Here is a 27,500-nt window from a genome sequence, read left to right as displayed (position 1 = left end):
ACGGGAAGCTGCATGTGACGATGGAGATGACTGGTGGATGGCTCAGTAGTACTAAAGGGGTTAACCATCTTAGACATAATAACCTTGTTGATGCATATGGAACATAGTTGAGAGGGCGGGCATACCAAGGCCTCCTCACAATATAGACAGGTATTAATTTTAGGAATAGAGGGAGTACCCTTAAGCATATCAGAATCCTCCATAGCTTGCGCTAACAAGCAGTAGTAATCATATTATTATTATTAGTAAAGATGGAGTATTCAGATTTCTCCCTTGACTAGAAGAGTGGTCACTCTCTTTAGCAAGTGCTACTAGGATGAGCCATTGTGTAACATGCTCTTTTGACAGAATAGCTCCTAGAATTTTGGTAAAGATTGTAGCACTGATCAAACCTAAAAGGAAGAGGCATAAACACCAAGTGAAAAAATAATTTACACGGCAAAGCAGGGACATGTGAAATGATGTAAATATGAAGGAAATTATCCTTCAGATGTATCATGTTCATTAACTGAACAGGTTTTTAGGGCTCTCATAAAAGTCTGAGGGAATCTACACTAGAGTTGTCTAACCTTTTATTAAACAGATGCAGAAACACTTTGAAAAGCATACCTAGGTAAGCTCAGGAGCAGCAATGCAGAACTAGGAGCCAGTTGCAGATTGTGGCTGCAAATATATGCCTGGTCATTGGCTCCACAGATGTGAGAAGCTCCTGAAAAAACTGGAGGGGAGTTATCCCTCATATTTGAGTTGATAATTTCAACTAACTCCAGTAATCAAGCGCCATATTTCCCACTGATGCAGATACAGTTTAATGAAACATACACTGTAGGGAGCAGGTAGGCAGCTGTACCCGGAGGATCAATACCAAGTCACCCATTTATGGATAGATTGCATAGCTGAAGTATTTTACAGCACTTGAGCAACACAAAGTATAGTTTTGTCCAACTGTCAGAATGAACCTTACAATTTAGGACAGAAGAGATGACAATTTGAGTATTTTTTTTCATCATAGGTTTGTCATGGTCCTTTTTTACTTCAAGATGTGGGACATCCCTTTACATGGTTTGATGTCTTTTTCATCAAGTTATTTCAACTTACGCCAGTAGTGAAATGCCTTATTACCCACCAGTGCAGATATGGTTCTATCAGATAGACACTGTTATAATGAGAAAATCTATTAACATTAAAAAACCAACAAGCTGTAATTATGTATAAATTGTATAAATGAACAATGATCTAGTACTCACCACTCTAACATATTCAAAAATTTCTATAATGGCAGAATTCAAAAGATTATACCGGGAACCATTGTTGAGAAAGGCCTTTACAACAGGTTCAAACAAAAAGCTCTTCACTATGTACCGGTTATAGAATTCATCCTTCAGGCCAACTATCTTCCTCATAAATCTCAGTGCACCTAAAAATAAGACATTTTGAAAATTTATGCTTTTGTACTAAAGATTACGTTCACATAGCTTCACTATTTCCAATTTGAATAAATCTTACTGTGGTACTAAAGGACAGCATACTGATTCATTAAAAAAAATATATAACTTAAAAATGCCTTTTTAGATTTGTCTCAGCCAGCTCACTATACTGAAGATTTTTGTTGTTAGCAGTTTCTAGTCAGAAATATTTACTATTGCTGTTTTATTTTCAATAAATATATACCTACATGTTTAATTATCACTAATACAGAGCGTGATAAAACTGAACTTACATAAGGCCAAGAAAGAATGAGCAGAAGACATAAGCACAAGTACTCTACGCAGGATATCCTTGTTGATGATGTAGTTCTTTATGTGGTAAGTATGATGTTCGACACAAAACGTAAGCAGTTCTAAGATCAGTGCTAGCAGTTGAGCAGTCTGAAAGTCGTCTGCAATGAAAAGAAATTTGGGTCACGCTGGGATATTAGCACAGGAGAATATGTATTCTACAAATAAATACAATAATAGAAATTATAAAAATAATAATAATGTGAGAACATTTGATGAATGTTCAATACTTGTGGAATATAATATAAAATAATTTTCTCTATTTCATTAAAATACTATTACATAAAATTCCCCTCTGTGCGTTTACCTCAGCACAGTGTACTGCAATCCCAGCAAAAGGATACAGCTGGTAGCCAATTAAGAAGTTACATACATAAAACCCTTGTTATATTCTAGTATAGAACATGTGCAATGGACATATCTATCTCCATATAGTCTCTCTCTCTCTCTCATCTATAGATAGATGGATAGAATATTCATCTCTCTCTCCACACACATACATATATACACACACACACACCTCTCATCTAGCTCTATATAATTATCTCTATTCTGTTTCTCATATGCTTTTTTTAATACTTGAAAGTCTCTTTAAATTGTAACAGGTCATAAAACAATGTTTGTCATTTAGTATATTGTTTTTCTAAAACCTTAGGTTGTGTTGCATTCGGCAGCAACCATGGTTATAAAAACTGTAGCACAGAGCCATTAACCCCTTTTCTGGGGGGACAAAAATAAAAAAGGTCAAAATCCACTTTGTATGGGGGGTTAAAACAGAAGAAATAGTAAAAGCTACGTTTTATAGAGTTTAAGTGGATATGTCTATGTATAAGAAGAAATAATACCTCTTGCAGAGAAGTTGCATACTGCCCAATACTGGTTTTGACCCATCTAAAACATTCTTATTTTATATTTAAAAAAAAAAGTATGCCATTACAAGAGGTTACACTACATATCTTGTTTTTTTAAAATAACAAAATGCTTTTAATTATTCCCAACAGTCAATTTACTTATTTAGATGATGATTGCTTAATATACAGTCTGAAAATTGTATTTCTGAGATACACAGTCCCTCTAATAGAACAACTAATCTCTAACCTTTGCTGGGCTTTTCCTCTGTGGTGTTTGCCAGTAAAGGAGCAGTAAGGACATGCATACAATGCTTGTAGAAAAAACCCAAGAATTCAGTCTTCTCAGTCTTCTAGGAAAATTAAAGGCTGCATTAGTATATAAAAAGCATTACTATATGGGAATACAACTCTCTGTGAAAACAAACAAACACTAGTAAAGTATTGCTTACTATAACGACTACCCTAGTAGCGCACATAAACCGTACCCCTAGGTGAGCGAACACAAAAATGTGACTTATTCAAAACAGAACATAAAGAGGAGAGATATTTTTCATTTTTTAGAAGGAACCAGAAATTAGCAGGCCTAGCTCCAGGAATAAACAGTAGAGAAAAATACTTGACTATGAGCTGGTATCAAACACACAAAATTACCATAGAGGGCAGAAAGATGTCTTGCGGGAAAAAAACAGGAAGACATAGTAAAGGGACACTAGGATGTGGAGCCTACCAAAAGTAAAAAAACAAACAAGAAACAATACAACAGGAAGAAGGCACAGAGTGCTGCAAGGAACTATAGTAGGACCTCACATAAAGCACAGAAAAACACATTTCTACAATGTTACAGGGGCTGGAGGAAGACGATAACAGAATTTATGCTTACCTGATAAATTACTTTCTCCAACGGTGTGTCCGGTCCACGGCGTCATCCTTACTTGTGGGATATTCTCCTCCCCAACAGGAAATGGCAAAGAGCCCAGCAAAGCTGGCCATATAGTCCCTCCTAGGCTCCGCCTACCCCAGTCATTCGACCGACGGACAGGAGGAAATATATATAGGAGAAACCATATGGTAACGTGGTGACTGTAGTTAGAGAAAATAATTCATCAGACCTGATTAAAAAACCAGGGCGGGCCGTGGACCGGACACACCGTTGGAGAAAGTAATTTAACAGGTAAGCATAAATTCTGTTTTCTCCAACATAGGTGTGTCCGGTCCACGGCGTCATCCTTACTTGTGGGAACCAATACCAAAGCTTTAGGACACGGATGAAGGGAGGGAGCAAATCAGGTCACCCAAACGGAAGGCACCACGGCTTGCAAAACCTTTCTCCCAAAAATAGCCTCCGAAGAAGCAAAAGTATATAATTTAAAAAATTTGGTCAACAGGAACCTCATTCTTGAAGGCCCATGTGGAAGCCACAGCCCTAGTGGAGTGAGCTGTGATACTTTCAGGAGGCTGCCGTCCGGCAGTCTCAAAAGCCAATCTGATGATGCTTTTAAACCAAAAGGAAAGAGGTAGAAGTTGCTTTTTTACCTCTCCTTTAACCAGAATAAACAACAAACAAAGAAGATGTTTGTCTAAAATCTTCAGTAGCCTCTAAATAGAATTTTAGAGCACGGACAACGTCCAAATTGTGTAACAAACGTTCCTTCTATGAAACTGGATTCGGACACAAAGAAGTTACAACTATCTCCTGGTTAATATTTTGTTGGAAACAACCTTCGGAAGAAAACCAGGCTCAGTACGTAAAACCACCTTATCTGCATGGACCAGATAGGGCGGAGAACACTGCAGAGCAGATAACTCAGAAACTCTTCTAGCGGAAGAAATTGCAACCTAAAACAAAACTTTCCAAGATAATAACTTAATATCTACGGAATGTAAGGGTTCAAACGGAACCCCTTAAAGAACTGAAACTAGATTAAGACTCCAGGGAAGAGTCAAAGGTCTGTAAACAGGCTTGATTCTGAACAAACGCTTAAACGTCTGGCACAGCTGCCAGCCTTTTGTGAAGTAAAACAGATAAAGCAGAGATCTGTCCCTTCAGAGAACTCGCAGAAAATCCTTTCTCCAAACCTTCTTGTAGAAAGGATAGAATCTTAGGAATTTTTATCTTGTTCCATGGGAATCCTTTAGATTCACACCAACAGATATATTTTTTCCATATATTATGGTAAATTTTTCTAGTTACAGGCTTTCTAGCCTGAATAAGAGTATCTATTACAGGATCTGAAAACCCACGCTTTGATAAAATCAAGCGTTCAAACTCCAAGCAGTCAGTTGGAGGAAAACCAGCTTCGGATGTTCGAATGGACCCTGAATAAGAAGGTCCTGTCTCAAAGGTAGCTTCCATGGTGGAGCCGATGACACATTCACCAGGTCTGCATACCAAGTCCTGCGTGGCCACACAGGAACTATCAAGATCACCGAAGCCCTCTCCAGATTGATCCTGGCTACCAGCCTGGGAATGAGAGGAAACGGTGGGAATACATAAGCTAGGTTGAAGATCCAAGGTGCTACTATTGTATCCAATAGAGTCGCCTTGGGATCCCTGGATTTGGACCCGTAACAAGGGACCATGAAGTTCTGACGAGAGGCCATCAGAACCATGTCTGGAATGCCCCATAATTGAGTTATTTGGGCAAAGATTTCCAGATGGAGTTCCCACTCCCCCGGATGCTCCTCCATCGCCAGGGAACTCCTTGTTATCCCCTGATGGTTGATATATGTAACAGTCGTCATGATGTCTGATTGAAACCTTATGAATTTGGCCTTTGCTAGTCGAGGCCAAGCCTTGAGAGCATTGAATATCGCTCTCAGTTCCATTATGTTTATCGGGTGAAGAGAGTCTTCCCGAAACCATAGACCCTGAGCTTTCAGGGGTTCCCAGACCGCGCCCCAGCCCACCAGACTGGCGTCGGTCGTGACAATGACCTACTCTGGTCTGCGGAAGCTCATTCCCTGTGACAGGTTGTCCAGGGTCAGCCACCAACGGAGTGAATCTCTGGTTATTTGATCTACTTGTATCGTCGGAGACAAGTCTGTATAATCCCCATTCCACTGTCTGAGCATGCACAGGTGTAATGGTCTTAGATGAATTCGTGCAAAAACAGAATTTATGTTTACCTGATAAATTTCTTTCTCCAACGGTGTGTCCGGTCCACGGCGTCATCCTTACTTGTGGGATATTCTCTTCCCCAACAGGAAATGGCAAAGAGCCCAGCAAAGCTGGTCACATGATCCCTCCTAGGCTCCGCCTACCCCAGTCATTCGACCGACGTTAAGGAGGAATAATAGCATAGGAGAAACCATATGGTACCGTGGTGACTGTAGTTAAAGAAAATAAATTATCAGACCTGATTAAAAAACCAGGGCGGGCCGTGGACCGGACACACCGTTGGAGAAAGAAATTTATCAGGTAAACATAAATTCTGTTTTCTCCAACATAGGTGTGTCCGGTCCACGGCGTCATCCTTACTTGTGGGAACCAATACCAAAGCTTTAGGACACGGATGAAGGGAGGGAGCAAATCAGGTCACCTAAATGGAAGGCACCACGGCTTGCAAAACCTTTCTCCCAAAAATAGCCTCAGAAGAAGCAAAAGTATCAAACTTGTAAAATTTGGTAAAAGTGTGCAGTGAAGACCAAGTCGCTGCCCTACATATCTGATCAACAGAAGCCTCGTTCTTGAAGGCCCATGTAGAAGCCACAGCCCTAGTGGAATGAGCTGTGATTCTTTCGGGAGGCTGCCGTCCGGCAGTCTCGTAAGCCAATCTGATGATGCTTTTAATCCAAAAAGAGAGAGAGGTAGAAGTTGCTTTTTGACCTCTCCTTTTACCTGAATAAACAACAAACAAGGAAGATGTTTGTCTAAAATCCTTTGTAGCATCTAAATAGAATTTTAGAGCGCGAACAACATCCAAATTGTGCAACAAGCGTTCCTTCTTTGAAACTGGTTTCGGACACAGAGAAGGTACGATAATCTCCTGGTTAATGTTTTTGTTAGAAACAACTTTTGGAAGAAAACCAGGTTTAGTACGTAAAACCACCTTATCTGCATGGAACACCAGATAAGGAGGAGAACACTGCAGAGCAGATAATTCTGAAACTCTTCTAGCAGAAGAGATTGCAACTAAAAACAAAACTTTCCAAGATAATAACTTAATATCAACGGAATGTAAGGGTTCAAACGGAACCCCCTGAAGAACTGAAAGAACTAAATTGAGACTCCAAGGAGGAGTCAAAGGTTTGTAAACAGGCTTGATTCTAACCAGAGCCTGAACAAAGGCTTGAACATCTGGCACAGCTGCCAGTTTTTTGTGAAGTAACACCGACAAGGCAGAAATCTGTCCCTTCAGGGAACTTGCCGATAATCCTTTTTCCAATCCTTCTTGAAGGAAGGATAGAATCCTAGGAATCTTAACCTTGTCCCAAGGGAATCCTTTAGATTCACACCAACAGATATATTTTTTCCAAATTTTGTGGTAAATCTTTCTAGTTACAGGCTTTCTGGCCTGAACAAGAGTATCGATAACAGAATCTGAGAAACCTCGCTTCGATAAAATCAAGCGTTCAATCTCCAAGCAGTCAGCTGGAGTGAAACCAGATTCGGATGTTCGAACGGACCCTGAACAAGAAGGTCTCGTCTCAAAGGTAGCTTCCAAGGTGGAGCCGATGACATATTCACCAGATCTGCATACCAAGTCCTGCGTGGCCACGCAGGAGCTATCAAGATCACCGACGCCCTCTCCTGATTGATCCTGGCTACCAGCCTGGGGATGAGAGGAAACGGCGGGAACACATAAGCTAGTTTGAAGGTCCAAGGTGCTACTAGTGCATCCACTAGAGCCGCCTTGGGATCCCTGGATCTGGACCCGTAGCAAGGAACTTTGAAGTTCTGACGAGAGGCCATCAGATCCATGTCTGGAATGCCCCATAGTTGAGTGACTTGGGCAAAGATTTCCGGATGGAGTTCCCACTCCCCCGGATGCAATGTCTGACGACTCAGAAAATCCGCTTCCCAATTGTCCACTCCCGGGATGTGGATAGCAGACAGGTGGCAGGAGTGAGACTCCGCCCATAGAATAATCTTGGTCACTTCTTCCATCGCTAGGGAACTCCTTGTTCCCCCCTGATGGTTGATGTACGCAACAGTCGTCATGTTGTCTGATTGAAACCGTATGAACTTGGTCCTCGCTAGCTGAGGCCAAGCCTTGAGAGCATTGAATATCGCTCTCAGTTCCAGAATATTTATCGGTAGAAGAGATTCTTCCCGAGACCAAAGACCCTGAGCTTTCAGGGATCCCCAGACCGCGCCCCAGCCCATCAGACTGGCGTCGGTCGTGACAATGACCCACTCTGGTCTGCGGAATGTCATCCCTCGTGACAGGTTGTCCAGGGACAGCCACCAACGGAGTGAGTCTCTGGTCCTCTGGTTTACTTGTATCCTTGGAGACAAGTCTGTATAGTCCCCATTCCACTGACTGAGCATGCACAGTTGTAATGGTCTTAGATGAATGCGCGCAAAAGGAACTATGTCCATTGCCGCTACCATCAACCCGATCACTTCCATGCACTGAGCTACGGAAGGAAGAGGAACGGAATGAAGAATTCGACAAGAGTCCAGAAGTTTTGTCTTTCTGGCCTCTGTTAGAAAAATCCTCATTTCTGAGGAGTCTATAATTGTTCCCAAGAATCAGAATGTCGTCCAGGTAAGGTACTACTGCAATGCCCCTTGGTCTTAGCACCGCTAGAAGGGACCCTAGTACCTTTGTGAAAATCCTTGGAGCAGTGGCTAATCCGAAAGGAAGCGCCACGAACTGGTAATGTTTGTCCAGGAATGCAAACCTTAGGAACCGATGATGTTCCTTGTGGATAGGAATATGTAGATACGCATCCTTTAAATCCACCGTGGTCATGAATTGACCTTCCTGGATGGAAGGAAGGATAGTTCGAATGGTTTCCATCTTGAACGATGGGACCTTGAGAAATTTGTTTAAGATCTTGAGATCTAGGATTGGTCTGAACGTTCCCTCTTTTTTGGGAACTATGAACAGATTGGAGTAGAACCCCATCCCTTGTTCTCTCAATGGAACAGGATGAATCACTCCCATTTTTAACAGGTCTTCTACACAATGTAAGAACGCCTGTCTTTTTATGTGGTCTGAAGACAACTGAGACCTGTGGAACCTCCCCCTTGGGGGAAGTCCCTTGAATTCCAGAAGATAACCCTGGGAGACTATTTCTAGCGCCCAAGGATCCAGAACATCTCTTGCCCAAGCCTGAGCGAAGAGAGAGAGTCTGCCCCCCACCAGATCCGGTCCCGGATCGGGGGCCAATATTTCATGCTGTCTTGGTAGCAGTGGCAGGTTTCTTGGCCTGCTTTCCCTTGTTCCAGCCTTGCATTGGTCTCCAAGCTGGCTTGGCCTGAGAAGTATTACCCTCTTGCTTAGAGGACGTAGCACCTTGGGCTGGTCCGTTTTTACGAAAGGGACGAAAATTAGGTCTATTTTTTGCCTTGAAAGGCCGATCCTGAGGAAGGGCATGGCCCTTACCCCCAGTGATTTTGAAATAAAACCGTTACTGTCACTTTAAATTTTAAACTGAACACACTTTATTACTGCAATTGCGAAAAAACATGAAGGAATTGTTCAAAATTCACCAAACTTTCACCACAGTGTCTTAAAGCCTTGAAAATATTGCACACCAATTTTGGAAGCTTTAACCCTTAAAATAACGGAACCGGAGCCGTTTTAAGCTTTAACCCCTTTACAGTCCCTGGTATCTGCTTTGCTGAGACCCAACCAAACCCAAAGGGGAATACGATACCAAATGACGCCTTCAGAAGTCCTTTATAAGTATCAGAGCTCCTCTCACATGCGACTGCATGCCATGCCTCTCAAAAACAAGTGCGCAACACCGGCGCGAAAATGAGACTCTGCCTATGCTTTGGGAAAGCCCCTAAAGAATAAGGTGTCTAAAACAGTGCCTGCCGATATTATTATATCAAAATACCCAGAATAAATGATTCCTCAAGGCTAAATAAGTGTTAATATCAATCGATTTAGCCCAAAAAAGGTCTACAGTCTAAATAAGCCCTTGTGAAGCCCTTATTTACAATCGTAATAAACATGGCTTACCGGATCCCATAGGGAAAATGACAGCTTCCAGCATTACATCGTCTTGTTAGAATGTGTCATACCTCAAGCAGCAAAGGACTGCAAACTGTTCCCCCAACTGAAGTTAATTGCTCTCAACAGTCCTGTGTGGAACAGCCATGGATTTTAGTTACGGTTGCTAAAATCATTTTCCTCATACAAACAGAATTCTTCATCTCTTTTCTGTTTCTGAGTAAATAGTACGTACCAGCACTATTTGAAAATAACAAACTCTTGATTGAATAATGAAAAACTACAGTTAAACACTAAAAAACTCTAAGCCATCTCCGTGGAGATGTTGCCTGTACAACGGCAAAGAGAATGACTGGGGTAGGCGGAGCCTAGGAGGGATCATGTGACCAGCTTTGCTGGGCTCTTTGCCATTTCCTGTTGGGGAAGAGAATATCCCACAAGTAAGGATGACGCCGTGGACCGGACACACCTATGTTGGAGAAAGGAACTATGTCCATTGCCGCAACCATCAAACCTATTACTTCCATGCACTGCGCTATGGAAGGAAGAAGAACAGAATGAAGTACCTGACAAGAGCTTAGAAGTTTTGATTTTCTGGCCTCTGTCAGAAAAACCTTCATTTCTAAGGAAACTATTATTGTTCCCAAGAAGGGAACTCTTGTTGACGGGGACAGAGAACTTTTTTCTATGTTCACTTTCCACCTGCGAGATCTGAGAAAGGCTAGGACAATGTCCGTATGAGCCCTTGCTTTTGACAGAGACGACACTTGAATCAGGATGTCGTCCAAGTAAGGTACTACTGCAATGCCCCTTGGTCTTAGCAATGCTAGAAGGGACCCTAGTACCCTTGTGAAAATCCTTGGAGCAGTGGCTAATCCGAATGGAAGTGCCACAAACTGGTAATGCTTGTCCAGAAAGGCAAACCTTAGGAACCGAAAATGTTCCTTGTGGATAGGAATACGTAGGTACGCATCCTTTAAGTCCACCGTGGTCATGAATTGACCTTCCTGGATGGTAGGAAGGATCGTTCGAATGGTTTCCATTTTGAACGATGAAACCCTTAGAAACTTGTTTAGAATCTTGAGATCTAAAATAGGTCTGAATGTTCCCTCTTTTTTGGGAATTATGAACAGGTTGGAGTAAAAACCCATCCCTTGTTCTCCTAATGGAACAGGATGAATCACTCCCATGCTTAACAGGTCTTCTACACAGTGTAAGAATGCCTGTTCGAAGATAATTGAAACCCGTGGAACCTTCCCCTTGGGGGTAGTTCCCTGAATTCCAGGAGATAACCTTGAGAAACTATTTCTAGCGCCCAAGGATCCTGAACATCTCTTGCCCCAGCCTGAGCGAAGAGAGAAAGTCTGCCCCCCACCAGATCCTTCCCAGATCGGGGGCCAACACTTCATGCTGTTTTGGTAGCAGTGGCAGGTGACTTGGCCTGCTTACCCTTGTTCCAGCCTTGCATCGGCCTCCAGGCTGGCTTGGTTTGAGAAGTATTACCCTCTTGCTTAGAGGGTGTAGAATTTGAGGCTGGTCCGTTTCTGCGAAAGGGACGAAAATTTGGCTTATTTTTAGCCTTAAAAGACCTATCCAGAGGAAGGGTGTGGCCCTTTCCCCCAGTGATGTCTGAAATAATCTCTTTCAAGTCAGGGCCAAACAGTGTTTTACCCTTGAAAGGGATGTTAAGCAAAAGCGCTCTGCGCGCCACGATAGCAAACCCTGAATTATTCGCCGCTAATCTAGCTAATTGCAAGGCGGCATCTAAAATAAAAGTTAGCCAATTTAAGAGCTTGAACTCTGTCCAAAACCTCCTCGTACGAAGATTCTTTATTGAGCGACTTTTCTAGTTCTTCGAACCAGAAACACGCAGCTGTAGTGACAGGAACAATGCATGAAATTGGTTGTAGAAGGTAACCTTGCTGAACAAACATCTTTTTAAGCAAACCCTCTAACCTTTAATCCATAGGATCTTGAAAGCACAACTATCTTCTATAGGAATAGAAGTGCGTTTGTTTAGAGTAGAAACCGCCCCCTCGACCTTGGGGACTGTATGCTATAAGTCCTTTCTGGGGTCGACTATAGGAAATAATTTCTTAAATATAGGGGGAGGACAAAAGGTATGCCGGGCCTAACTCTTGATTGAAGAACAAAAACTACATTTAAACACCAAAAAACTCTAAGCCATCTCCGTGGAGATGTTGCCTGTGCAACGGCAAAGAGAATGACTGGGGTAGGCGGAGCCTAGGAGGGACTATATGGCCAGCTTTGCTGGGCTCTTTGCCATTTCCTGTTGGGGAGGAGAATATCCCACAAGTAAGGATGACGCCGTGGACCGGACACACCTATGCTGGAGAAAACAGAATTTATGTTTACCTGATAAATTTCTTTCTCCAACGGTGTGTCCGGTCCACGGCGTCATCCTTACTTGTGGGATATTCTCTTCCCCAACAGGAAATGGCAAAGAGCCCAGCAAAGCTGGTCACATGATCCCTCCTAGGCTCCGCCTACCCCAGTCATTCGACCGACGTTAAGGAGGAATAATAGCATAGGAGAAACCATATGGTACCGTGGTGACTGTAGTTAAAGAAAATAAATTATCAGACCTGATTAAAAAACCAGGGCGGGCCGTGGACCGGACACACCGTTGGAGAAAGAAATTTATCAGGTAAACATAAATTCTGTTTTCTCCAACATAGGTGTGTCCGGTCCACGGCGTCATCCTTACTTGTGGGAACCAATACCAAAGCTTTAGGACACGGATGAAGGGAGGGAGCAAATCAGGTCACCTAAATGGAAGGCACCACGGCTTGCAAAACCTTTCTCCCAAAAATAGCCTCAGAAGAAGCAAAAGTATCAAACTTGTAAAATTTGGTAAAAGTGTGCAGTGAAGACCAAGTCGCTGCCCTACATATCTGATCAACAGAAGCCTCGTTCTTGAAGGCCCATGTGGAAGCCACAGCCCTAGTGGAATGAGCCGTGATTCTTTCGGGAGGCTGCCGTCCGGCAGTCTCGTAAGCCAATCTGATGATGCTTTTAATCCAAAAAGAGAGAGAGGTAGAAGTTGCTTTTTGACCTCTCCTTTTACCTGAATAAACAACAAACAGGGAAGATGTTTGTCTAAAATCCTTTGTAGCATCTAAATAGAATTTTAGAGCGCGAACAACATCCAAATTGTGCAACAAGCGTTCCTTCTTTGAAACTGGTTTCGGACACAGAGAAGGTACGATAATCTCCTGGTTAATGTTTTTGTTAGAAACAACCTTTGGAAGAAAACCAGGTTTAGTACGTAAAACCACCTTATCTGCATGGAACACCAGATAAGGAGGAGAACACTGCAGAGCAGATAATTCTGAAACTCTTCTAGCAGAAGAAATTGCAACTAAAAACAAAACTTTCCAAGATAATAACTTAATATCAACGGAATGTAAGGGTTCAAACGGAACCCCCTGAAGAACTGAAAGAACTAAATTGAGACTCCAAGGAGGAGTCAAAGGTTTGTAAACAGGCTTGATTCTAACCAGAGCCTGAACAAAGGCTTGAACATCTGGCACAGCTGCCAGTCTTTTGTGAAGTAACACCGACAAGGCAGAAATCTGTCCCTTCAGGGAACTTGCCGATAATCCTTTTTCCAATCCTTCTTGAAGGAAGGATAGAATCCTAGGAATCTTAACCTTGTCCCAAGGGAATCCTTTAGATTCACACCAACAGATATATTTTTTCCAAATTTTATGGTAAATCTTTCTAGTTACAGGCTTTCTGGCCTGAACAAGAGTATCGATAACAGAATCTGAGAAACCTCGCTTCGATAAAATCAAGCGTTCAATCTCCAAGCAGTCAGCTGGAGTGAAACCAGATTCAGATGTTCGAACGGACCCTGAACAAGAAGGTCTCGTCTCAAAGGTAGCTTCCAAGGTGGAGCCGATGACATATTCACCAGATCTGCATACCAAGTCCTGCGTGGCCACGCAGGAGCTATCAAGATCACCGACGCCCTCTCCTGATTGATCCTGGCTACCAGCCTGGGGATGAGAGGAAACGGCGGGAACACATAAGCTAGTTTGAAGGTCCAAGGTGCTACTAGTGCATCCACTAGAGCCGCCTTGGGATCCCTGGATCTGGACCCGTAGCAAGGAACTTTGAAGTTCTGACGAGAGGCCATCAGATCCATGTCTGGAATGCCCCAAAGTTGAGTGACTTGGGCAAAGATTTCCGGATGGAGTTCCCACTCCCCCGGATGCAATGTCTGACGACTCAGAAAATCCGCTTCCCAATTTTCCACTCCCGGGATGTGGATAGCAGACAGGTGGCAGGAGTGAGACTCCGCCCATAGAATGATCTTGGTCACTTCTTCCATCGCTAGGGAACTCCTTGTTCCCCCCTGATGGTTGATGTACGCAACAGTCGTCATGTTGTCTGATTGAAACCGTATGAACTTGGTCCTCGCTAGCTGAGGCCAAGCCTTGAGAGCATTGAATATCGCTCTCAGTTCCAGAATATTTATCGGTAGAAGAGATTCTTCCCGAGACCAAAGACCCTGAGCTTTCAGGGATCCCCAGACCGCGCCCCAGCCCATCAGACTGGCGTCGGTCGTGACAATGACCCACTCTGGTCTGTGGAATGTCATCCCTCGTGATAGGTTGTCCAGGGACAGCCACCAACGGAGTGAGTCTCTGGTCCTCTGATTTACTTGTATCTTTGGAGACAAGTCTGTATAGTCCCCATTCCACTGACTGAGCATGCACAGTTGTAACGGTCTTAGATGAATGCGCGCAAAAGGAACTATGTCCATTGCCGCTACCATCAACCCGATCACTTCCATGCACTGAGCTACGGAAGGAAGAGGAACGGAATGAAGTATTCGACAAGAGTCCAGGAGCTTTGTCTTTCTGGCCTCTGTTAGAAAAATCCTCATTTCTGAGGAGTCTATAATTGTTCCCAAGAAGGGAACCCTTGTTGACGGGGATAGAGAACTCTTTTCCACGTTCACTTTCCAGCCGTGCGATCTGAGAAAGGCCAGGACGATGTCCGTGTGAGCCTTTGCTCGAGGGAGGGACGACGCTTGAATCAGAATGTCGTCCAGGTAAGGTACTACTGCAATGCCCCTTGGTCTTAGCACAGCTAGAAGGGACCCTAGTACCTTTGTGAAAATCCTTGGAGCAGTGGCTAATCCGAAAGGAAGCGCCACGAACTGGTAATGTTTGTCCAGGAAAGCAAACCTTAGGAACCGATGATGTTCCTTGTGGATAGGAATATGTAGATACGCATCCTTTAAATCCACCGTGGTCATGAATTGACCTTCCTGGATGGAAGGAAGGATAGTTCGAATGGTTTCCATCTTGAAAGATGGGACCTTGAGAAATTTGTTTAAGATCTTGAGATCTAGGATTGGTCTGAATGTTCCCTCTTTTTTGGGAACTATGAACAGATTGGAGTAGAACCCCATCCCTTGTTCTCTCAATGGAACAGGATGAATCACTCCCATTTTTAACAGGTCTTCTACGCAAAGTAAGAACGCCTGTCTTTTTATGTGGTCTGAAGACAACTGAGACCTGTGGAACCTTCCCCTTGGGGGAAGTCCCTTGAATTCCAGAAGATAACCCTGGGAGACTATTTCTAGCGCCCAAGGATCCAGAACATCTCTTGCCCAAGCCTGAGCGAAGAGAGAGAGTCTGCCCCCCACCAGATCCGGTCCCGGATCGGGGGCCGATATTTCATGCTGTCTTGGTAGCAGTGGCAGGTTTCTTTGCCTGCTTTCCCTTGTTCCAGCCTTGCATTGGTCTCCAAGCTGGCTTGGCCTGAGAAGTATTACCTTCTTGCTTAGAGGACGTAGCACCTTGGGCTGGTCCGTTTTTACGAAAGGGACGAAAATTAGGTCTATTTTTTGCCTTGAAAGGCCGATCCTGAGGAAGGGCATGGCCCTTACCCCCAGTGATATCAGAGATAATCTCTTTCAAGTCAGGACCAAACAGCGTTTTCCCCTTGAAAGGAATGTTTAGTAGCTTGTTCTTGGAAGACGCATCAGCCGACCAAGATTTCAACCAAAGCGCTCTGCGCGCCACAATAGCAAACCCAGAATTCTTAGCCGCTAACTTAGCCAATTGCAAAGAGGCGTCTAGAGTGAAAGAATTAGCCAATTTGAGAGCATTGACTCTGTCCATAATCTCCTCATAAGGAGGCGAGTCACTATCGAGCACTTTAATCAGTTCATCAAACCAGAAATATGCGGCTGTAGTGACAGGGACAATGCATGAAATGGGTTGTAGAAGGTAACCCTGCTGAACAAACATCTTTTTAAGCAAACCTTCTAATTTTTTATCCATAGGATCTTTGAAAGCACAACTATCCTCTATGGGAATAGTGGTGCGTTTGTTTAAAGTAGAAACCGCTCCCTCGACCTTGGGGACTGACTGCCATAAGTCCTTTCTGGGGTCGACCATAGGAAACAATTTTTTAAATATGGGGGGAGGGACGAAGGGAATACCGGGCCTTTCCCATTCTTTATTAACAATGTCCGCCACCCGCTTGGGTATAGGAAAAGCTTCTGGGAGCCCCGGCACCTCTAGGAACTTGTCCATTTTACATAGTTTCTCTGGGATGACCAAATTTTCACAATCATCCAGAGTGGATAATACCTCCTTAAGCAAAATGCGGAGATGTTCCAATTTAAATTTAAAAGTAATCACATCAGATTCAGCCTGCTGAGAAATATTCCCTAAATCAGTAATTTCTCCCTCAGACAAAACCTCCCTGGCCCCCTCAGATTGGGTTAGGGGCCCTTCAGAGATATTAATATCAGCGTCGTCATGCTCTTCAGTAACTAAAACAGAGCATCCACGCTTACGCTGAACAGGGTTCATTTTGGCTAAAATGTTTTTGACAGAATTATCCATTACAGCCGTTAATTGTTGCATAGTAAGGAGTATTGGCGCGCTAGATGTACTAGGGGCCTCCTGAGTGGGCAAGACTCGTGTAGACGAAGGAGGGAATGATGCAGTACCATGCTTACTCCCCTCACTTGAGGAATCATCTTGGGCATCATTGTCATTATCACATAAATCACATTTATTTAAATGAATAGGAATTCTGGCTTCCCCGCATTCAGAACACAGTCTATCTGGTAGTTCAGACATGTTAAACAGGCATAAACTTGATAAGAAAGTACAAAAAACGTTTTGAAATAAAACCGTTACTGTCACTTTAAATTTTAAACTGAACACACTTTATTACTGCAATTGCGAAAAAACATGAAGGAATTGTTCAAAATTCACCAAACTTTCACCACAGTGTCTTAAAGCCTTGAAAATATTGCACACCAAATTTGGAGGCTTTAACCCTTAAAATAACGGAACCGGAGCCGTTTTAAGCTTTAACCCCTTTACAGTCCCTGGTATCTGCTTTGCTGAGACCCAACCAAACCCAAGGGGAATACGATACCAAATGATGCCTTCAGAAGTCTTTTGTAAGTATCAGAGCTCCTCTCACATGCGACTGCATGCCATGCCTCTCAAAAACAAGTGCGCAACACCGGCGCGAAAATGAGACTCTGCCTATGCTTTGGGAAAGCCCCTAAAGAACAAGGTGTCTAAAACAGTGCCTGCCGATATTATTATATCAAAATACCCAGAATAAATGATTCCTCAAGGCTAAATAAGTGTTAATTCAATCGATTTAGCCCAAAAAATGTCTACAGTCTAAATAAGCCCTTGTGAAGCCCTTATTTACAATCGTAATAAACATGGCTTACCGGATCCCATAGGGAAAATGACAGCTTCCAGCATTACATCGTCTTGTTAGAATGTGTCATACCTCAAGCAGCAAAGACTGCAAACTGTTCCCCCAACTGAAGTTAATGCTCTCAACAGTCCTGTGTGGAACAGCCATGGATTTTAGTTACGGTTGCTAAAATCATTTTCCTCATACAAACAGAATTCTTCATCTCTTTTCTGTTTCTGAGTAAATAGTACGTACCAGCACTATTTGAAAATAACAAACTCTTGATTGAATAATGAAAAACTACAGTTAAACACTAAAAAACTCTAAGCCATCTCCGTGGAGATGTTGCCTGTACAACGGCAAAGAGAATGACTGGGGTAGGCGGAGCCTAGGAGGGATCATGTGACCAGCTTTGCTGGGCTCTTTGCCATTTCCTGTTGGGGAAGAGAATATCCCACAAGTAAGGATGACGCCGTGGACCGGACACACCTATGTTGGAGAAACATAGATTTTCTCACACTGGGAGATCAAAAAATTATCTGTCGCCAAGTGCCTGAGCCACTAATTGACTAACCTTCGCTCATATAGGAATATCCTTAAAAATATGGGTGTGAGAAGAATGTGAGTGAACTTGCAATAACATGGATAATAAACAGAATTATTAAACAAATACATGGAAGATTAAAGAGTATATTAATATTTTGGCTAAACTATTAGCCAGATGTTCTGAGAGGAAGTGAGCTCTGGTACAGCAGTGCATTTTTATTTTTTGTTGTTTGAGCTTCTACTTTTAACCAGATGCTGGAGCAAGATGGTAAGAGTTATGCTATAGTAACCCCAGGGTGATATTGGTGCATAAGACTTTGTTTACTATAGGAAATAAGTCGCATTTAGTGTTTATGATTAGGAAATTATTGGTTGCTATACAATTTAGGCTTCTACAAAAAGATACAGCAGTTGGACCATAGTATCTATTTTTTTAGAGCTTGCAGAAGGAGGGATTCATACAAGAAGTCTGATATTCTAGCTGAGAGTTGGTTTGCTTTTATCCTTGGAAAATTAAGAGTTAAAAGTCCTAGGGGATTCATGTTGGAAAATCTTTGTTTATGTAATGCATATGGGGCACTGGAGAACATCAAACTCTAAAGGAGGGATATAAAAGACAATGCACAAAGATATTTTTTTAATAAATTCCTTAAAAGTAGATGAGTTTTCTTACATTGGTCGTAGCCAGCATGTTTTCAGGGTCAACTAATGTACGTAGAAGTCCTGTTAGCTGTACGGCACCTCCAAGCTCAGGATCATTGTCACAAATCATATGCTCAATGATTAGATTAATCAGCAATATATCCTGGTAATGAGAAATAAAAGTTTTATTTTCAAAACCCAGACTACAGACAAAGGATGTAGAGCATATATAGGAAGGCCTTGCATATAGAACTAAAACAAAGCAAAAAATAAATAAATATATATATATATATATGTGAATCTGGGCTTGAACCTAAAAAATGAATATAAAACAAAAAAAACGCTTTTACATAAAAGAATAGCCTAGTCAAAATGAAACTTTCATGATTCAGATAGAGCATGAAATTTTAAGTAACTTTCTAATTTACTCCTATTATCAAATTTTTCTTCGTTCTCTTGGTATCTTTATTTTAATGTAAGCTTAGTAGCCGGGCCCATTTTGGTTCAGAATCAGGGTAACGCTTGTTGATTGGTGGCTACATTTAGACACCAATCAGAAAGTGCTACCCAGGTGATGAACCAAAAATGGGCAGGCTCCTATGCTAACATTCCTGCCTTTTCAAATAAAGATACCAAGAGAACAAAGAAAATGTGATAATAGGGAGTAAATTAGAATGTTGCTTAAAATTGTATGCTGTATCTGAAGCATGAAAGTTTAATTTTAACTAGGCTATTCCTTTAATGTTTTTCCATGAAATAAAAATGTAAAACGTTTCACTGCAGACTATGCATATTATAGAAAACTGCTAAGTAAAATGCCACTTTAACCAAGTCTAAAATTAAATGCCATTCTAATTCTACATTGGACTAAAAAACAGATAGACTTTATAATCTAGAATTAAATAATGGCAAATTAGCTTTTAACAGATAACCCAAATCAACTTGCTTTTCCGTTTCCTTTTCTTCCACAAGTTAATGGTTAAATACTTTAACAAATTGTACTACAGCTTTTAAAATATTTATAAGCTGAATCTTACAATGAAACAGTTTTGTATTTTTGAACTGGCATTAGATCAAATTAAAAACAAACACATGCACATAAAATGAGTGCCAGTATTGCCAGAGTTACTAACGATGTTGATAAAATTACAAAACAAGACACTTACATCGTCATTTTGTTGTGCCTCTTGCATTACAAATTCTCGGACCATGGATGGGTTGTACTCAACCAAGTAAGAAAATATATCCGTAGCAGCACTCCGAACATGTGCATCATCCATCCCCTAAAAATAAATGGTACACACCATTATATATATGTGAATGGGATTCATTTGGATTTTTTACTATAAAATGGGTCACAGATTAAAGGGGCAACCCATAATGCTTCAGTTTGTCAGAGAACATGTTTTTGTTCTAGTGTCTTTTGCAAACGGTGTGTTTAAGCTGTGCAAAAGGGGTTAAACACATAACTAAAATCCAGCTTGGTAGATGAACCTCCTAAACAGGAGAAAATCAGTTACAATGCCGATTCTCAATGGCGTTTAACCCCTTAATGACCGAGGACGTGCAGGGTACATCCTCAGAAAAAAGGCAGTTAACGCCTGAGGACGTACCCTGCACGTCCTCGGTGTGGAAAGCAGCTGGAAGCGATCCTGCTCGCTTCCAGCTGCTTTCCGGTTATTGCAGTGATGCTACACTACAGAAAAAATAAAAAAAAAATAAAAAAAAACATAATTTATTCTTACCTGATAAATTCCTTTCTTCTGTTGTGTGATCAGTCCACGGGTCATCATTACTTCTGGGATATTATCTGCTCCCCTACAGGAAGTGCAAGAGGATTCACCCAGCAGAGTTGCTATATAGCTCCTCCCCTCTACGTCACCTCCAGTCATTCGACCAAAGACCAACGAGAAAGGAGAAACCAAGGGTGTAGTGGTGACTGAATTATAATTTAAAAAATATGTACCTGCCTTAAAAAACAGGGCGGGCCGTGGACTGATCACACAACAGAAGAAAGGAATTTATCAGGTAAGAATAAATTATGTTTTCTTCTGTTATGTGTGATCAGTCCACGGGTCATCATTACTTCTGGGATACCAATACCAAAGCAAAAGTACACGGATGACGGGAGGGATAGGCAGGCTCATTATACAGAAGGAACCACTGCCTGAAGAACCTTTCTCCCAAAAATAGCCTCCGAAGAAGCAAAAGTGTCAAATTTGTAAAATTTGGAAAAAGTATGAAGCGAAGACCAAGTTGCAGCCTTGCAAATCTGTTCAACAGAGGCCTCATTCTTAAAGGCCCAAGTGGAAGCCACAGCTCTAGTGGAATGAGCTGTAATTCTTTCAGGAGGCTGCTGTCCAGCAGTCTCATAGGCTAAACGTATTATGCTACGAAGCCAAAAAGAGAGAGAGGTAGCAGAAGCTTTTTGACCTCTCCTCTGTCCAGAATAAACGACAAACAGGGAAGAAGTTTGGCGAAAATCTTTAGTTGCCTGCAAGTAGAACTTGAGGGCACGAACTACATCCAGATTGTGTAGAAGACGTTCCTTCTTTGAAGAAGGATTTGGACACAAGGATGGAACAACAATCTCTTGATTGATATTCCTGTTAGTGACTACCTTAGGTAAGAACCCAGGTTTAGTACGCAGAACTACCTTGTCTGAGTGAAAGATCAGATAAGGAGAATCACAATGTAGGGCTGATAACTCAGAGACTCTTCGAGCCGAGGAAATAGCCATTAAAAATAGAACTTTCCAAGATAACAATTTTATATCAATGGAATGAAGGGGTTCAAACGGAACACCCTGTAAAACGTTAAGAACTAAGTTTAAACTCCATGGCGGAGCAACAGTTTTAAACACAGGCTTGATCCTAGCTAAAGCCTGACAAAAGGCCTGGATGTCTGAATTTTCTGACAGACGCCTGTGTAACAAGATGGACAGAGCTGAGATCTGTCCCTTTAATGAGCTAGCCGATAAACCCTTTTCTAAACCTTCTTGTAGAAAAGACAATATCCTAGGAATCCTAACCTTACTCCAGGAGTAATCTTTGGATTCACACCAGTATAGGTATTTACACCATATTTTATGGTAAATCTTTCTGGTAACAGGCTTCCTAGCCTGTATCAGGGTATCAATAACCGACTCAGAAAAACCACGTTTTGATAAAATCAAGCGTTCAATTTCCAAGCAGTCAGCTTCAGAGAAGTTAGACTTTGATGTTTGAATGGACCCTGAATCAGAAGGTCCTGTCTTAGAGGTAGAGACCAAGGCGGACAGGATGACATGTCCACTAGATCTGCATACCAAGTCCTGCGCGGCCATGCAGGCGCTATTAGAATCACTGATGCTCTCTCCTGTTTGATTTTGGCAATCAATCGAGGAAGCAGTGGGAAGGGTGGAAACACATAAGCCATCCTGAAGTTCCAAGGTGCTGTCAAAGCATCTATCAGAACCGCTCCCGGATCCCTGGATCTGGATCCGTAGCGAGGAAGTTTGGCGTTCTGGCGAGACGCCATGAGATCTATCTCTGGTTTGCCCCAACGTTGAAGTATTTGGGCAAAGACCTCCGGATGAAGTTCCCACTCCCCCGGATGAAGAGTCTGGCGACTCAAGAAATCCGCCTCCCAGTTCTCCACTCCCGGGATGTGGATTGCTGACAGGTGGCAAGAGTGAGACTCTGCCCAGCGAATTATCTTTGATACTTCTATCATTGCTAGGGAGCTTCTTGTCCCTCCTTGATGGTTGATGTAAGCTACAGTCGTGATGTTGTCCGACTGAAACCTGATGAACCCCCGAGTCTTTAACTGGGGCCAAGCTAGAAGGGCATTGAGAACTGCTCTCAATTCCAGAATGTTTATTGGCAGGAGACTTTCCTCCTGACTCCATTGTCCCTGAGCCTTCAGAGAATTCCAGACAGCGCCCCAACCTAGAAGGCTGGCGTCTGTTGTTACAATTGTCCAGTCCGGCCTGCTGAACGGCATCCCCCTGGACAGATGTGGCCGAGAAAGCCACCATAGAAGAGAGTTTCTGGTCTCTTGATCCAGATTCAGAGTGGGGGACAAATCTGAGTAATCCCCATTCCACTGACTCAGCATGCACAATTGCAGCGGTCTGAGATGTAGGCGTGCAAAGGGAACTATGTCCATTGCTGCTACCATTAAGCCGATCACCTCCATGCATTGAGCTACTGACGGGAGTTGAATGGAATGAAGGACACGGCATGCATTTAGAAGCTTTGTTAATCTGTCTTCTGTCAGATAAATCTTCATTTCTACAGAATCTATAAGAGTCCCCAAGAATGGAACTCTTGTGAGAGGAAAGAGAGAACTCTTCTTTTCGTTCACTTTCCATCCATGCGACCTTAGAAATGCCAGAACTAACTCTGTATGAGACTTGGCAGTTTGAAAGCTTGAAGCTTGTATCAGAATGTCGTCTAGGTACGGAGCTACCGAAATTCCTCGCGGTCTTAGTACCGCCAGAAGGGCACCCAGAACCTTTGTAAAGATTCTTGGAGCCGTAGCCAATCCGAATGGAAGGGCTACAAACTGGTAATGCCTGTTTAAGAAGGCAAACCTTAGATACCGGTAATGATCTTTGTGAATCGGTATGTGAAGGTAAGCATCCTTTAAATCCACTGTGGTCATGTACTGACCCTCTTGGATCATGGGTAAGATTGTCCGAATAGTTTCCATTTTGAACGATGGAACTCTTAGGAATTTGTTTAGGATCTTTAAATCCAAGATTGGCCGGAAAGTTCCCTCTTTTTTGGGAACCACAAACAGGTTTGAGTAAAACCCTTGTCCTTGTTCCGACCGCGGAACCGGATGGATCACTCCCATTAATAATAGATCTTGTACACAGCGTAGAAACGCGTCCTTCTTTATTTGGTTTGTTGACAACCTTGACAGATGAAATCTCCCTCTTGGGGGAGAGAATTTGAAGTCTAGAAGGTATCCCTGAGATATGATCTCTAGCGCCCAGGGATCCTGGACATCTCTTGCCCAAGCCTGGGCGAAGAGAGAGAGTCTGCCCCCCACTAGATCCGGTCCCGGATCGGGGGCCCTCGGTTCATGCTGTCTTTGGGGCAGCAGCAGGTTTAGTGGCCTGCTTGCCCTTGTTCCAGGATTGGTTAGGCTTCCAGCCTTGTCTGTAACGAGCAACAGCTCCTCCCTGTTTTGGTGCAGTGGAAGTTGGCGCTGCTCCTGCTTTGAAATTCCGAAAGGGACGAAAATTAGACTGTCTAGCCTTAGCTTTGGCCTTGTCTTGAGGTAGAGCGTGGCCCTTACCTCCTGTAATGTCAGCAATAATTTCTTTCAAACCGGGCCCAAATAAAGTTTGCCCCTTGAAAGGTATATTAAGTAATTTGGACTTAGAAGTTACATCAGCCGACCAGGATTTTAGCCACAGCGCCCTGCGTGCCTGAATGGCGAATCCTGAATTCTTAGCCGTAAGTTTGGTTAAATGAACTACGGCCTCCGAAATGAATGAATTAGCTAGTTTAAGGACTCTAAGCCTGTCCGTAATGTCGTCCAGCGTAGCTGAACTAAGGTTCTCTTCCAGAGACTCAATCCAAAATGCTGCCGCAGCCGTGATCGGCGCGATGCATGCAAGGGGTTGTAATATAAAACCTTGTTGAACAAACATTTTCTTAAGGTAACCCTCTAATTTTTTATCCATAGGATCTGAAAAAGCACAGCTATCCTCCACCGGGATAGTGGTACGCTTAGCTAAAGTAGAAACTGCTCCCTCCACCTTAGGGACCGTTTGCCATAAGTCCCGTGTGGTGGCGTCTATTGGAAACATCTTTCTAAATATTGGAGGGGGTGAGAACGGCACACCGGGTCTATCCCACTCCTTAGTAACAATTTCAGTTAATCTCTTAGGTATAGGAAAAACGTCAGTACTCGCCGGTACCGCAAAGTATTTATCCAACCTACACATTTTCTCTGGTATTGCAACAGTGTTACAATCGTTGAGAGCTGCTAAGACCTCCCCTAGTAATACACGGAGGTTTTCCAATTTAAATTTAAAATTTGAAATATCTGAATCCAATCTGTTTGGATCAGAACCGTCACCTACAGAATGAAGCTCTCCGTCCTCATGCTCTGCAAGCTGTGACGCAGTATCAGACATGGCCCTAGAATTATCAGCGCACTCTGTTCTCACCCCAGAGTGATCACGCTTGCCTCTTAGTTCTGGTAATTTAGCCAAAACTTCAGTCATAACAGTAGCCATATCTTGTAATGTTATCTGTAATGGCTGCCCAGATGTACTAGGCGCCATAATATCACGCACCTCCCGGGCGGGAGATGCAGGTACTGACACGTGAGGCGAGTTAGACGGCATAACTCTCCCCTCGCTGTTTGGTGAAATTTGTTCAATTTGTACAGATTGGCTTTTATTTAAAGTAGCATCAATACAGTTAGTACATAAATTTCTATTGGGCTCCACCTTGGCATTGGAACAAATGACACAGGTATCTTCCTCTGATCAGACATGTTTAACACACTAGCAATAAACATGCAACTCGGTTACAATTTTATTTAATAAAAACGTACTGTGCCTCAAGAAGCACTAAACGATTAAATGACAGTTGAAATAATTAACTGAAAAACCGTTATAGCATCACTCTTAACAAACAACACAACTTTTAGCAAAGGTTTGTTCCCATTAGTAAAATAACACTAATTAAATTTTAAACATAAAAATTACAGAGCAACGTTTTAAATCACAGTCACTATATAAGTCTCACAGCTCTGCTGAGAGAATCTACCTCCCTTCAAAGAAGTTTGAAGACCCCTGAGTTCTGTTTAGAGATGAACCGGATCATGCAGAAAAACTGACTGGAAATTTTTGATGCGTAGCAAAGAGCGCCAAAAACGGCCCCTCCCTCTCACACACAGCAGTGAGAGAGAAACGAAACTGTCATAATTAACACAAGCAAACTGCCAAGTGGAAAAATAATGCCCAAATATCTATTCACTCAGTACCTCATTAATGCAAACGATTCTACATTCCAGCAAAAACGTTTAACATGAAAAATACCTAATAAAAGGTTTAATGTACTTTTACAGAGTAATTCCGGTGTAATACCATCCCCAGAATACTAAAGTGTAAAGCATACATACATGTTCATTATAACGGTATAGCAGGATTTTTTCATCAATTCCATTCAGAAAATAAAAACTGCTACATACCTCAATGCAGATTCAACTGCCCGCTGTCCCCTGATCTGAAGTTTTTACCTCCCTCAGATGGCCGAGAAACAGCAATATGATCTTAACTACTCCGGTTAAAATCATAAGAAAAACTCTGGTAGATTCTTCTTCAAACTCTGCCAGAGAGGTAATAACACGCTCCGGTGCTATTATAAAATAACAAACTTTTGATTGAAGTTCTAAAAACTAAGTATAATCACCATAGTCCTCTCACACCTCCTATCTAGTCTTTGGGTGCAAGAGAATGACTGGAGGTGACGTAGAGGGGAGGAGCTATATAGCAACTCTGCTGGGTGAATCCTCTTGCACTTCCTGTAGGGGAGCAGATAATATCCCAGAAGTAATGATGACCCGTGGACTGATCACACATAACAGAAGAAATAAACATTTAATTGTGCAAACTGGGTACTGGCAGACAGCTGCCAGTACCCAAGATGGCCCCCAATAAGGCAGAGGGGGAGGCTTAGAGAGCTGTTTTGGGGGGGGATCCTAAACACAGCATATGTAAATATGCTTTTTTTCTTTCTTAAAAAAAAAAAATCTTTTATTTTAGTACTGGCAGACTTTCTGCCAGTACTTAAGATGGCGGGGACAATAGTGGGGTGGGGGAGGGAAGGGAGCTGTTTGGGAGGGATCAGGGGGTGGGATGTGTCAGGTGGGAGGCTGAACTCTACACTAAAGCTAAAATTAACCCTGCAAGCTCCCTACACACGTGTGATGCGCAGCAGCATTTAGCGACTTTCTAATTACCAAAAAGCAACGCCACAGCCATATATGTCTGCTATTTCTGAACAAAGGGGATCCCAGAGAAGCATTTACAACCATTTATGCTATAATTGCATAAGTTGTTTGTAAATAATTTCAGTGAGAAACCTAAAGTTTGTGAAAATATTTGTGAAAAAGTGATGGCATGAAACATACCAAAATGGGCCTAGATCAATACTTGGGGTTGTCTACTACACTACACTAAAGCTAAAATTAACCCTAGAAGCTCCCTACATGCTCCCTAATTAACCCCTTCACTGCTGGGCATAATACACGTATTTTGCGCAGGGGCATTTAGCAGCCTTCTAATTACCAAAAAGCAAAGCCAAAGCCATATATGTCTGCTATTTCTGAACAAAGGGGATCCCAGAGAAGCATTTACAACCATTTATGCTATAATTGCATAAGTTGTTTGTAAATAATTTCAGTGAGAAACCTAAAGTTTGTGAAAATATTTGTGAAAAAGTGAACAATTTTTTTTATTTGATCGCATTTGGCGGTGAAATGGTGGCATGAAATATACCAAAATGGGCCTAGATCAATACTTTGGGATGTCTTCTAAAAAAAATATATACATGTCAATGGATATTCAGGGATTCCTGAAAGATATTAGTGTTCTAATGTAACTAGCGCTAATTTTGAAAAAAAGTGGTTTGGAAATAGCAAAGTGCTACTTGTATTTATGGCCCTATAACTTGCAAAAAAAGCAAAGAACATGTAAACATTGGGTATTTCTAAACTCAGGACAAAATTTAGAAACTATTTAGCATGGGTGTTTTTTGGTGGTTGTAGATCTGTAACAGATTTTGGGGGTCAAAGTTAGAAAAAATTAGTTTTTTTCAATTTTTTCC

At 42.3% G+C, this 27,500-nt stretch overlaps 1 protein-coding gene across 2 annotated transcripts in view; it reads right to left on the bottom strand.

Moving 5' to 3' along the window:
* The window catches only part of PPP4R3A (protein phosphatase 4 regulatory subunit 3A), a 168,260-nt gene that overhangs the window by 82,860 nt on the left and 57,900 nt on the right, over positions 1-27,500 (bottom strand). The window contains exons 7-11 of one of the 2 annotated variants that reach the window (XM_053697553.1): positions 19,830-19,946; positions 18,695-18,826; positions 2,877-2,979; positions 1,721-1,879; positions 1,248-1,417 (exon numbers count right to left, since the gene is read on the bottom strand). In XM_053697553.1, coding sequence (XP_053553528.1) covers positions 1,248-1,417; positions 1,721-1,879; positions 2,877-2,979; positions 18,695-18,826; positions 19,830-19,946 — 681 coding nt within the window. The remainder of the gene's footprint in view (positions 1-1,247; positions 1,418-1,720; positions 1,880-2,876; positions 2,980-18,694; positions 18,827-19,829; positions 19,947-27,500) is intronic. The other variant, XM_053697554.1, reaches the window with a different exon arrangement.

This window comes from Bombina bombina, chromosome 1 (assembly GCF_027579735.1).
Source record: "Bombina bombina isolate aBomBom1 chromosome 1, aBomBom1.pri, whole genome shotgun sequence".
NCBI classification, from domain to species: domain Eukaryota; kingdom Metazoa; phylum Chordata; class Amphibia; order Anura; family Bombinatoridae; genus Bombina; species Bombina bombina.
The sequence above is the reverse complement of the archived record's forward strand: the minus strand, read 5'-3'. Positions and strand labels throughout refer to the sequence as shown.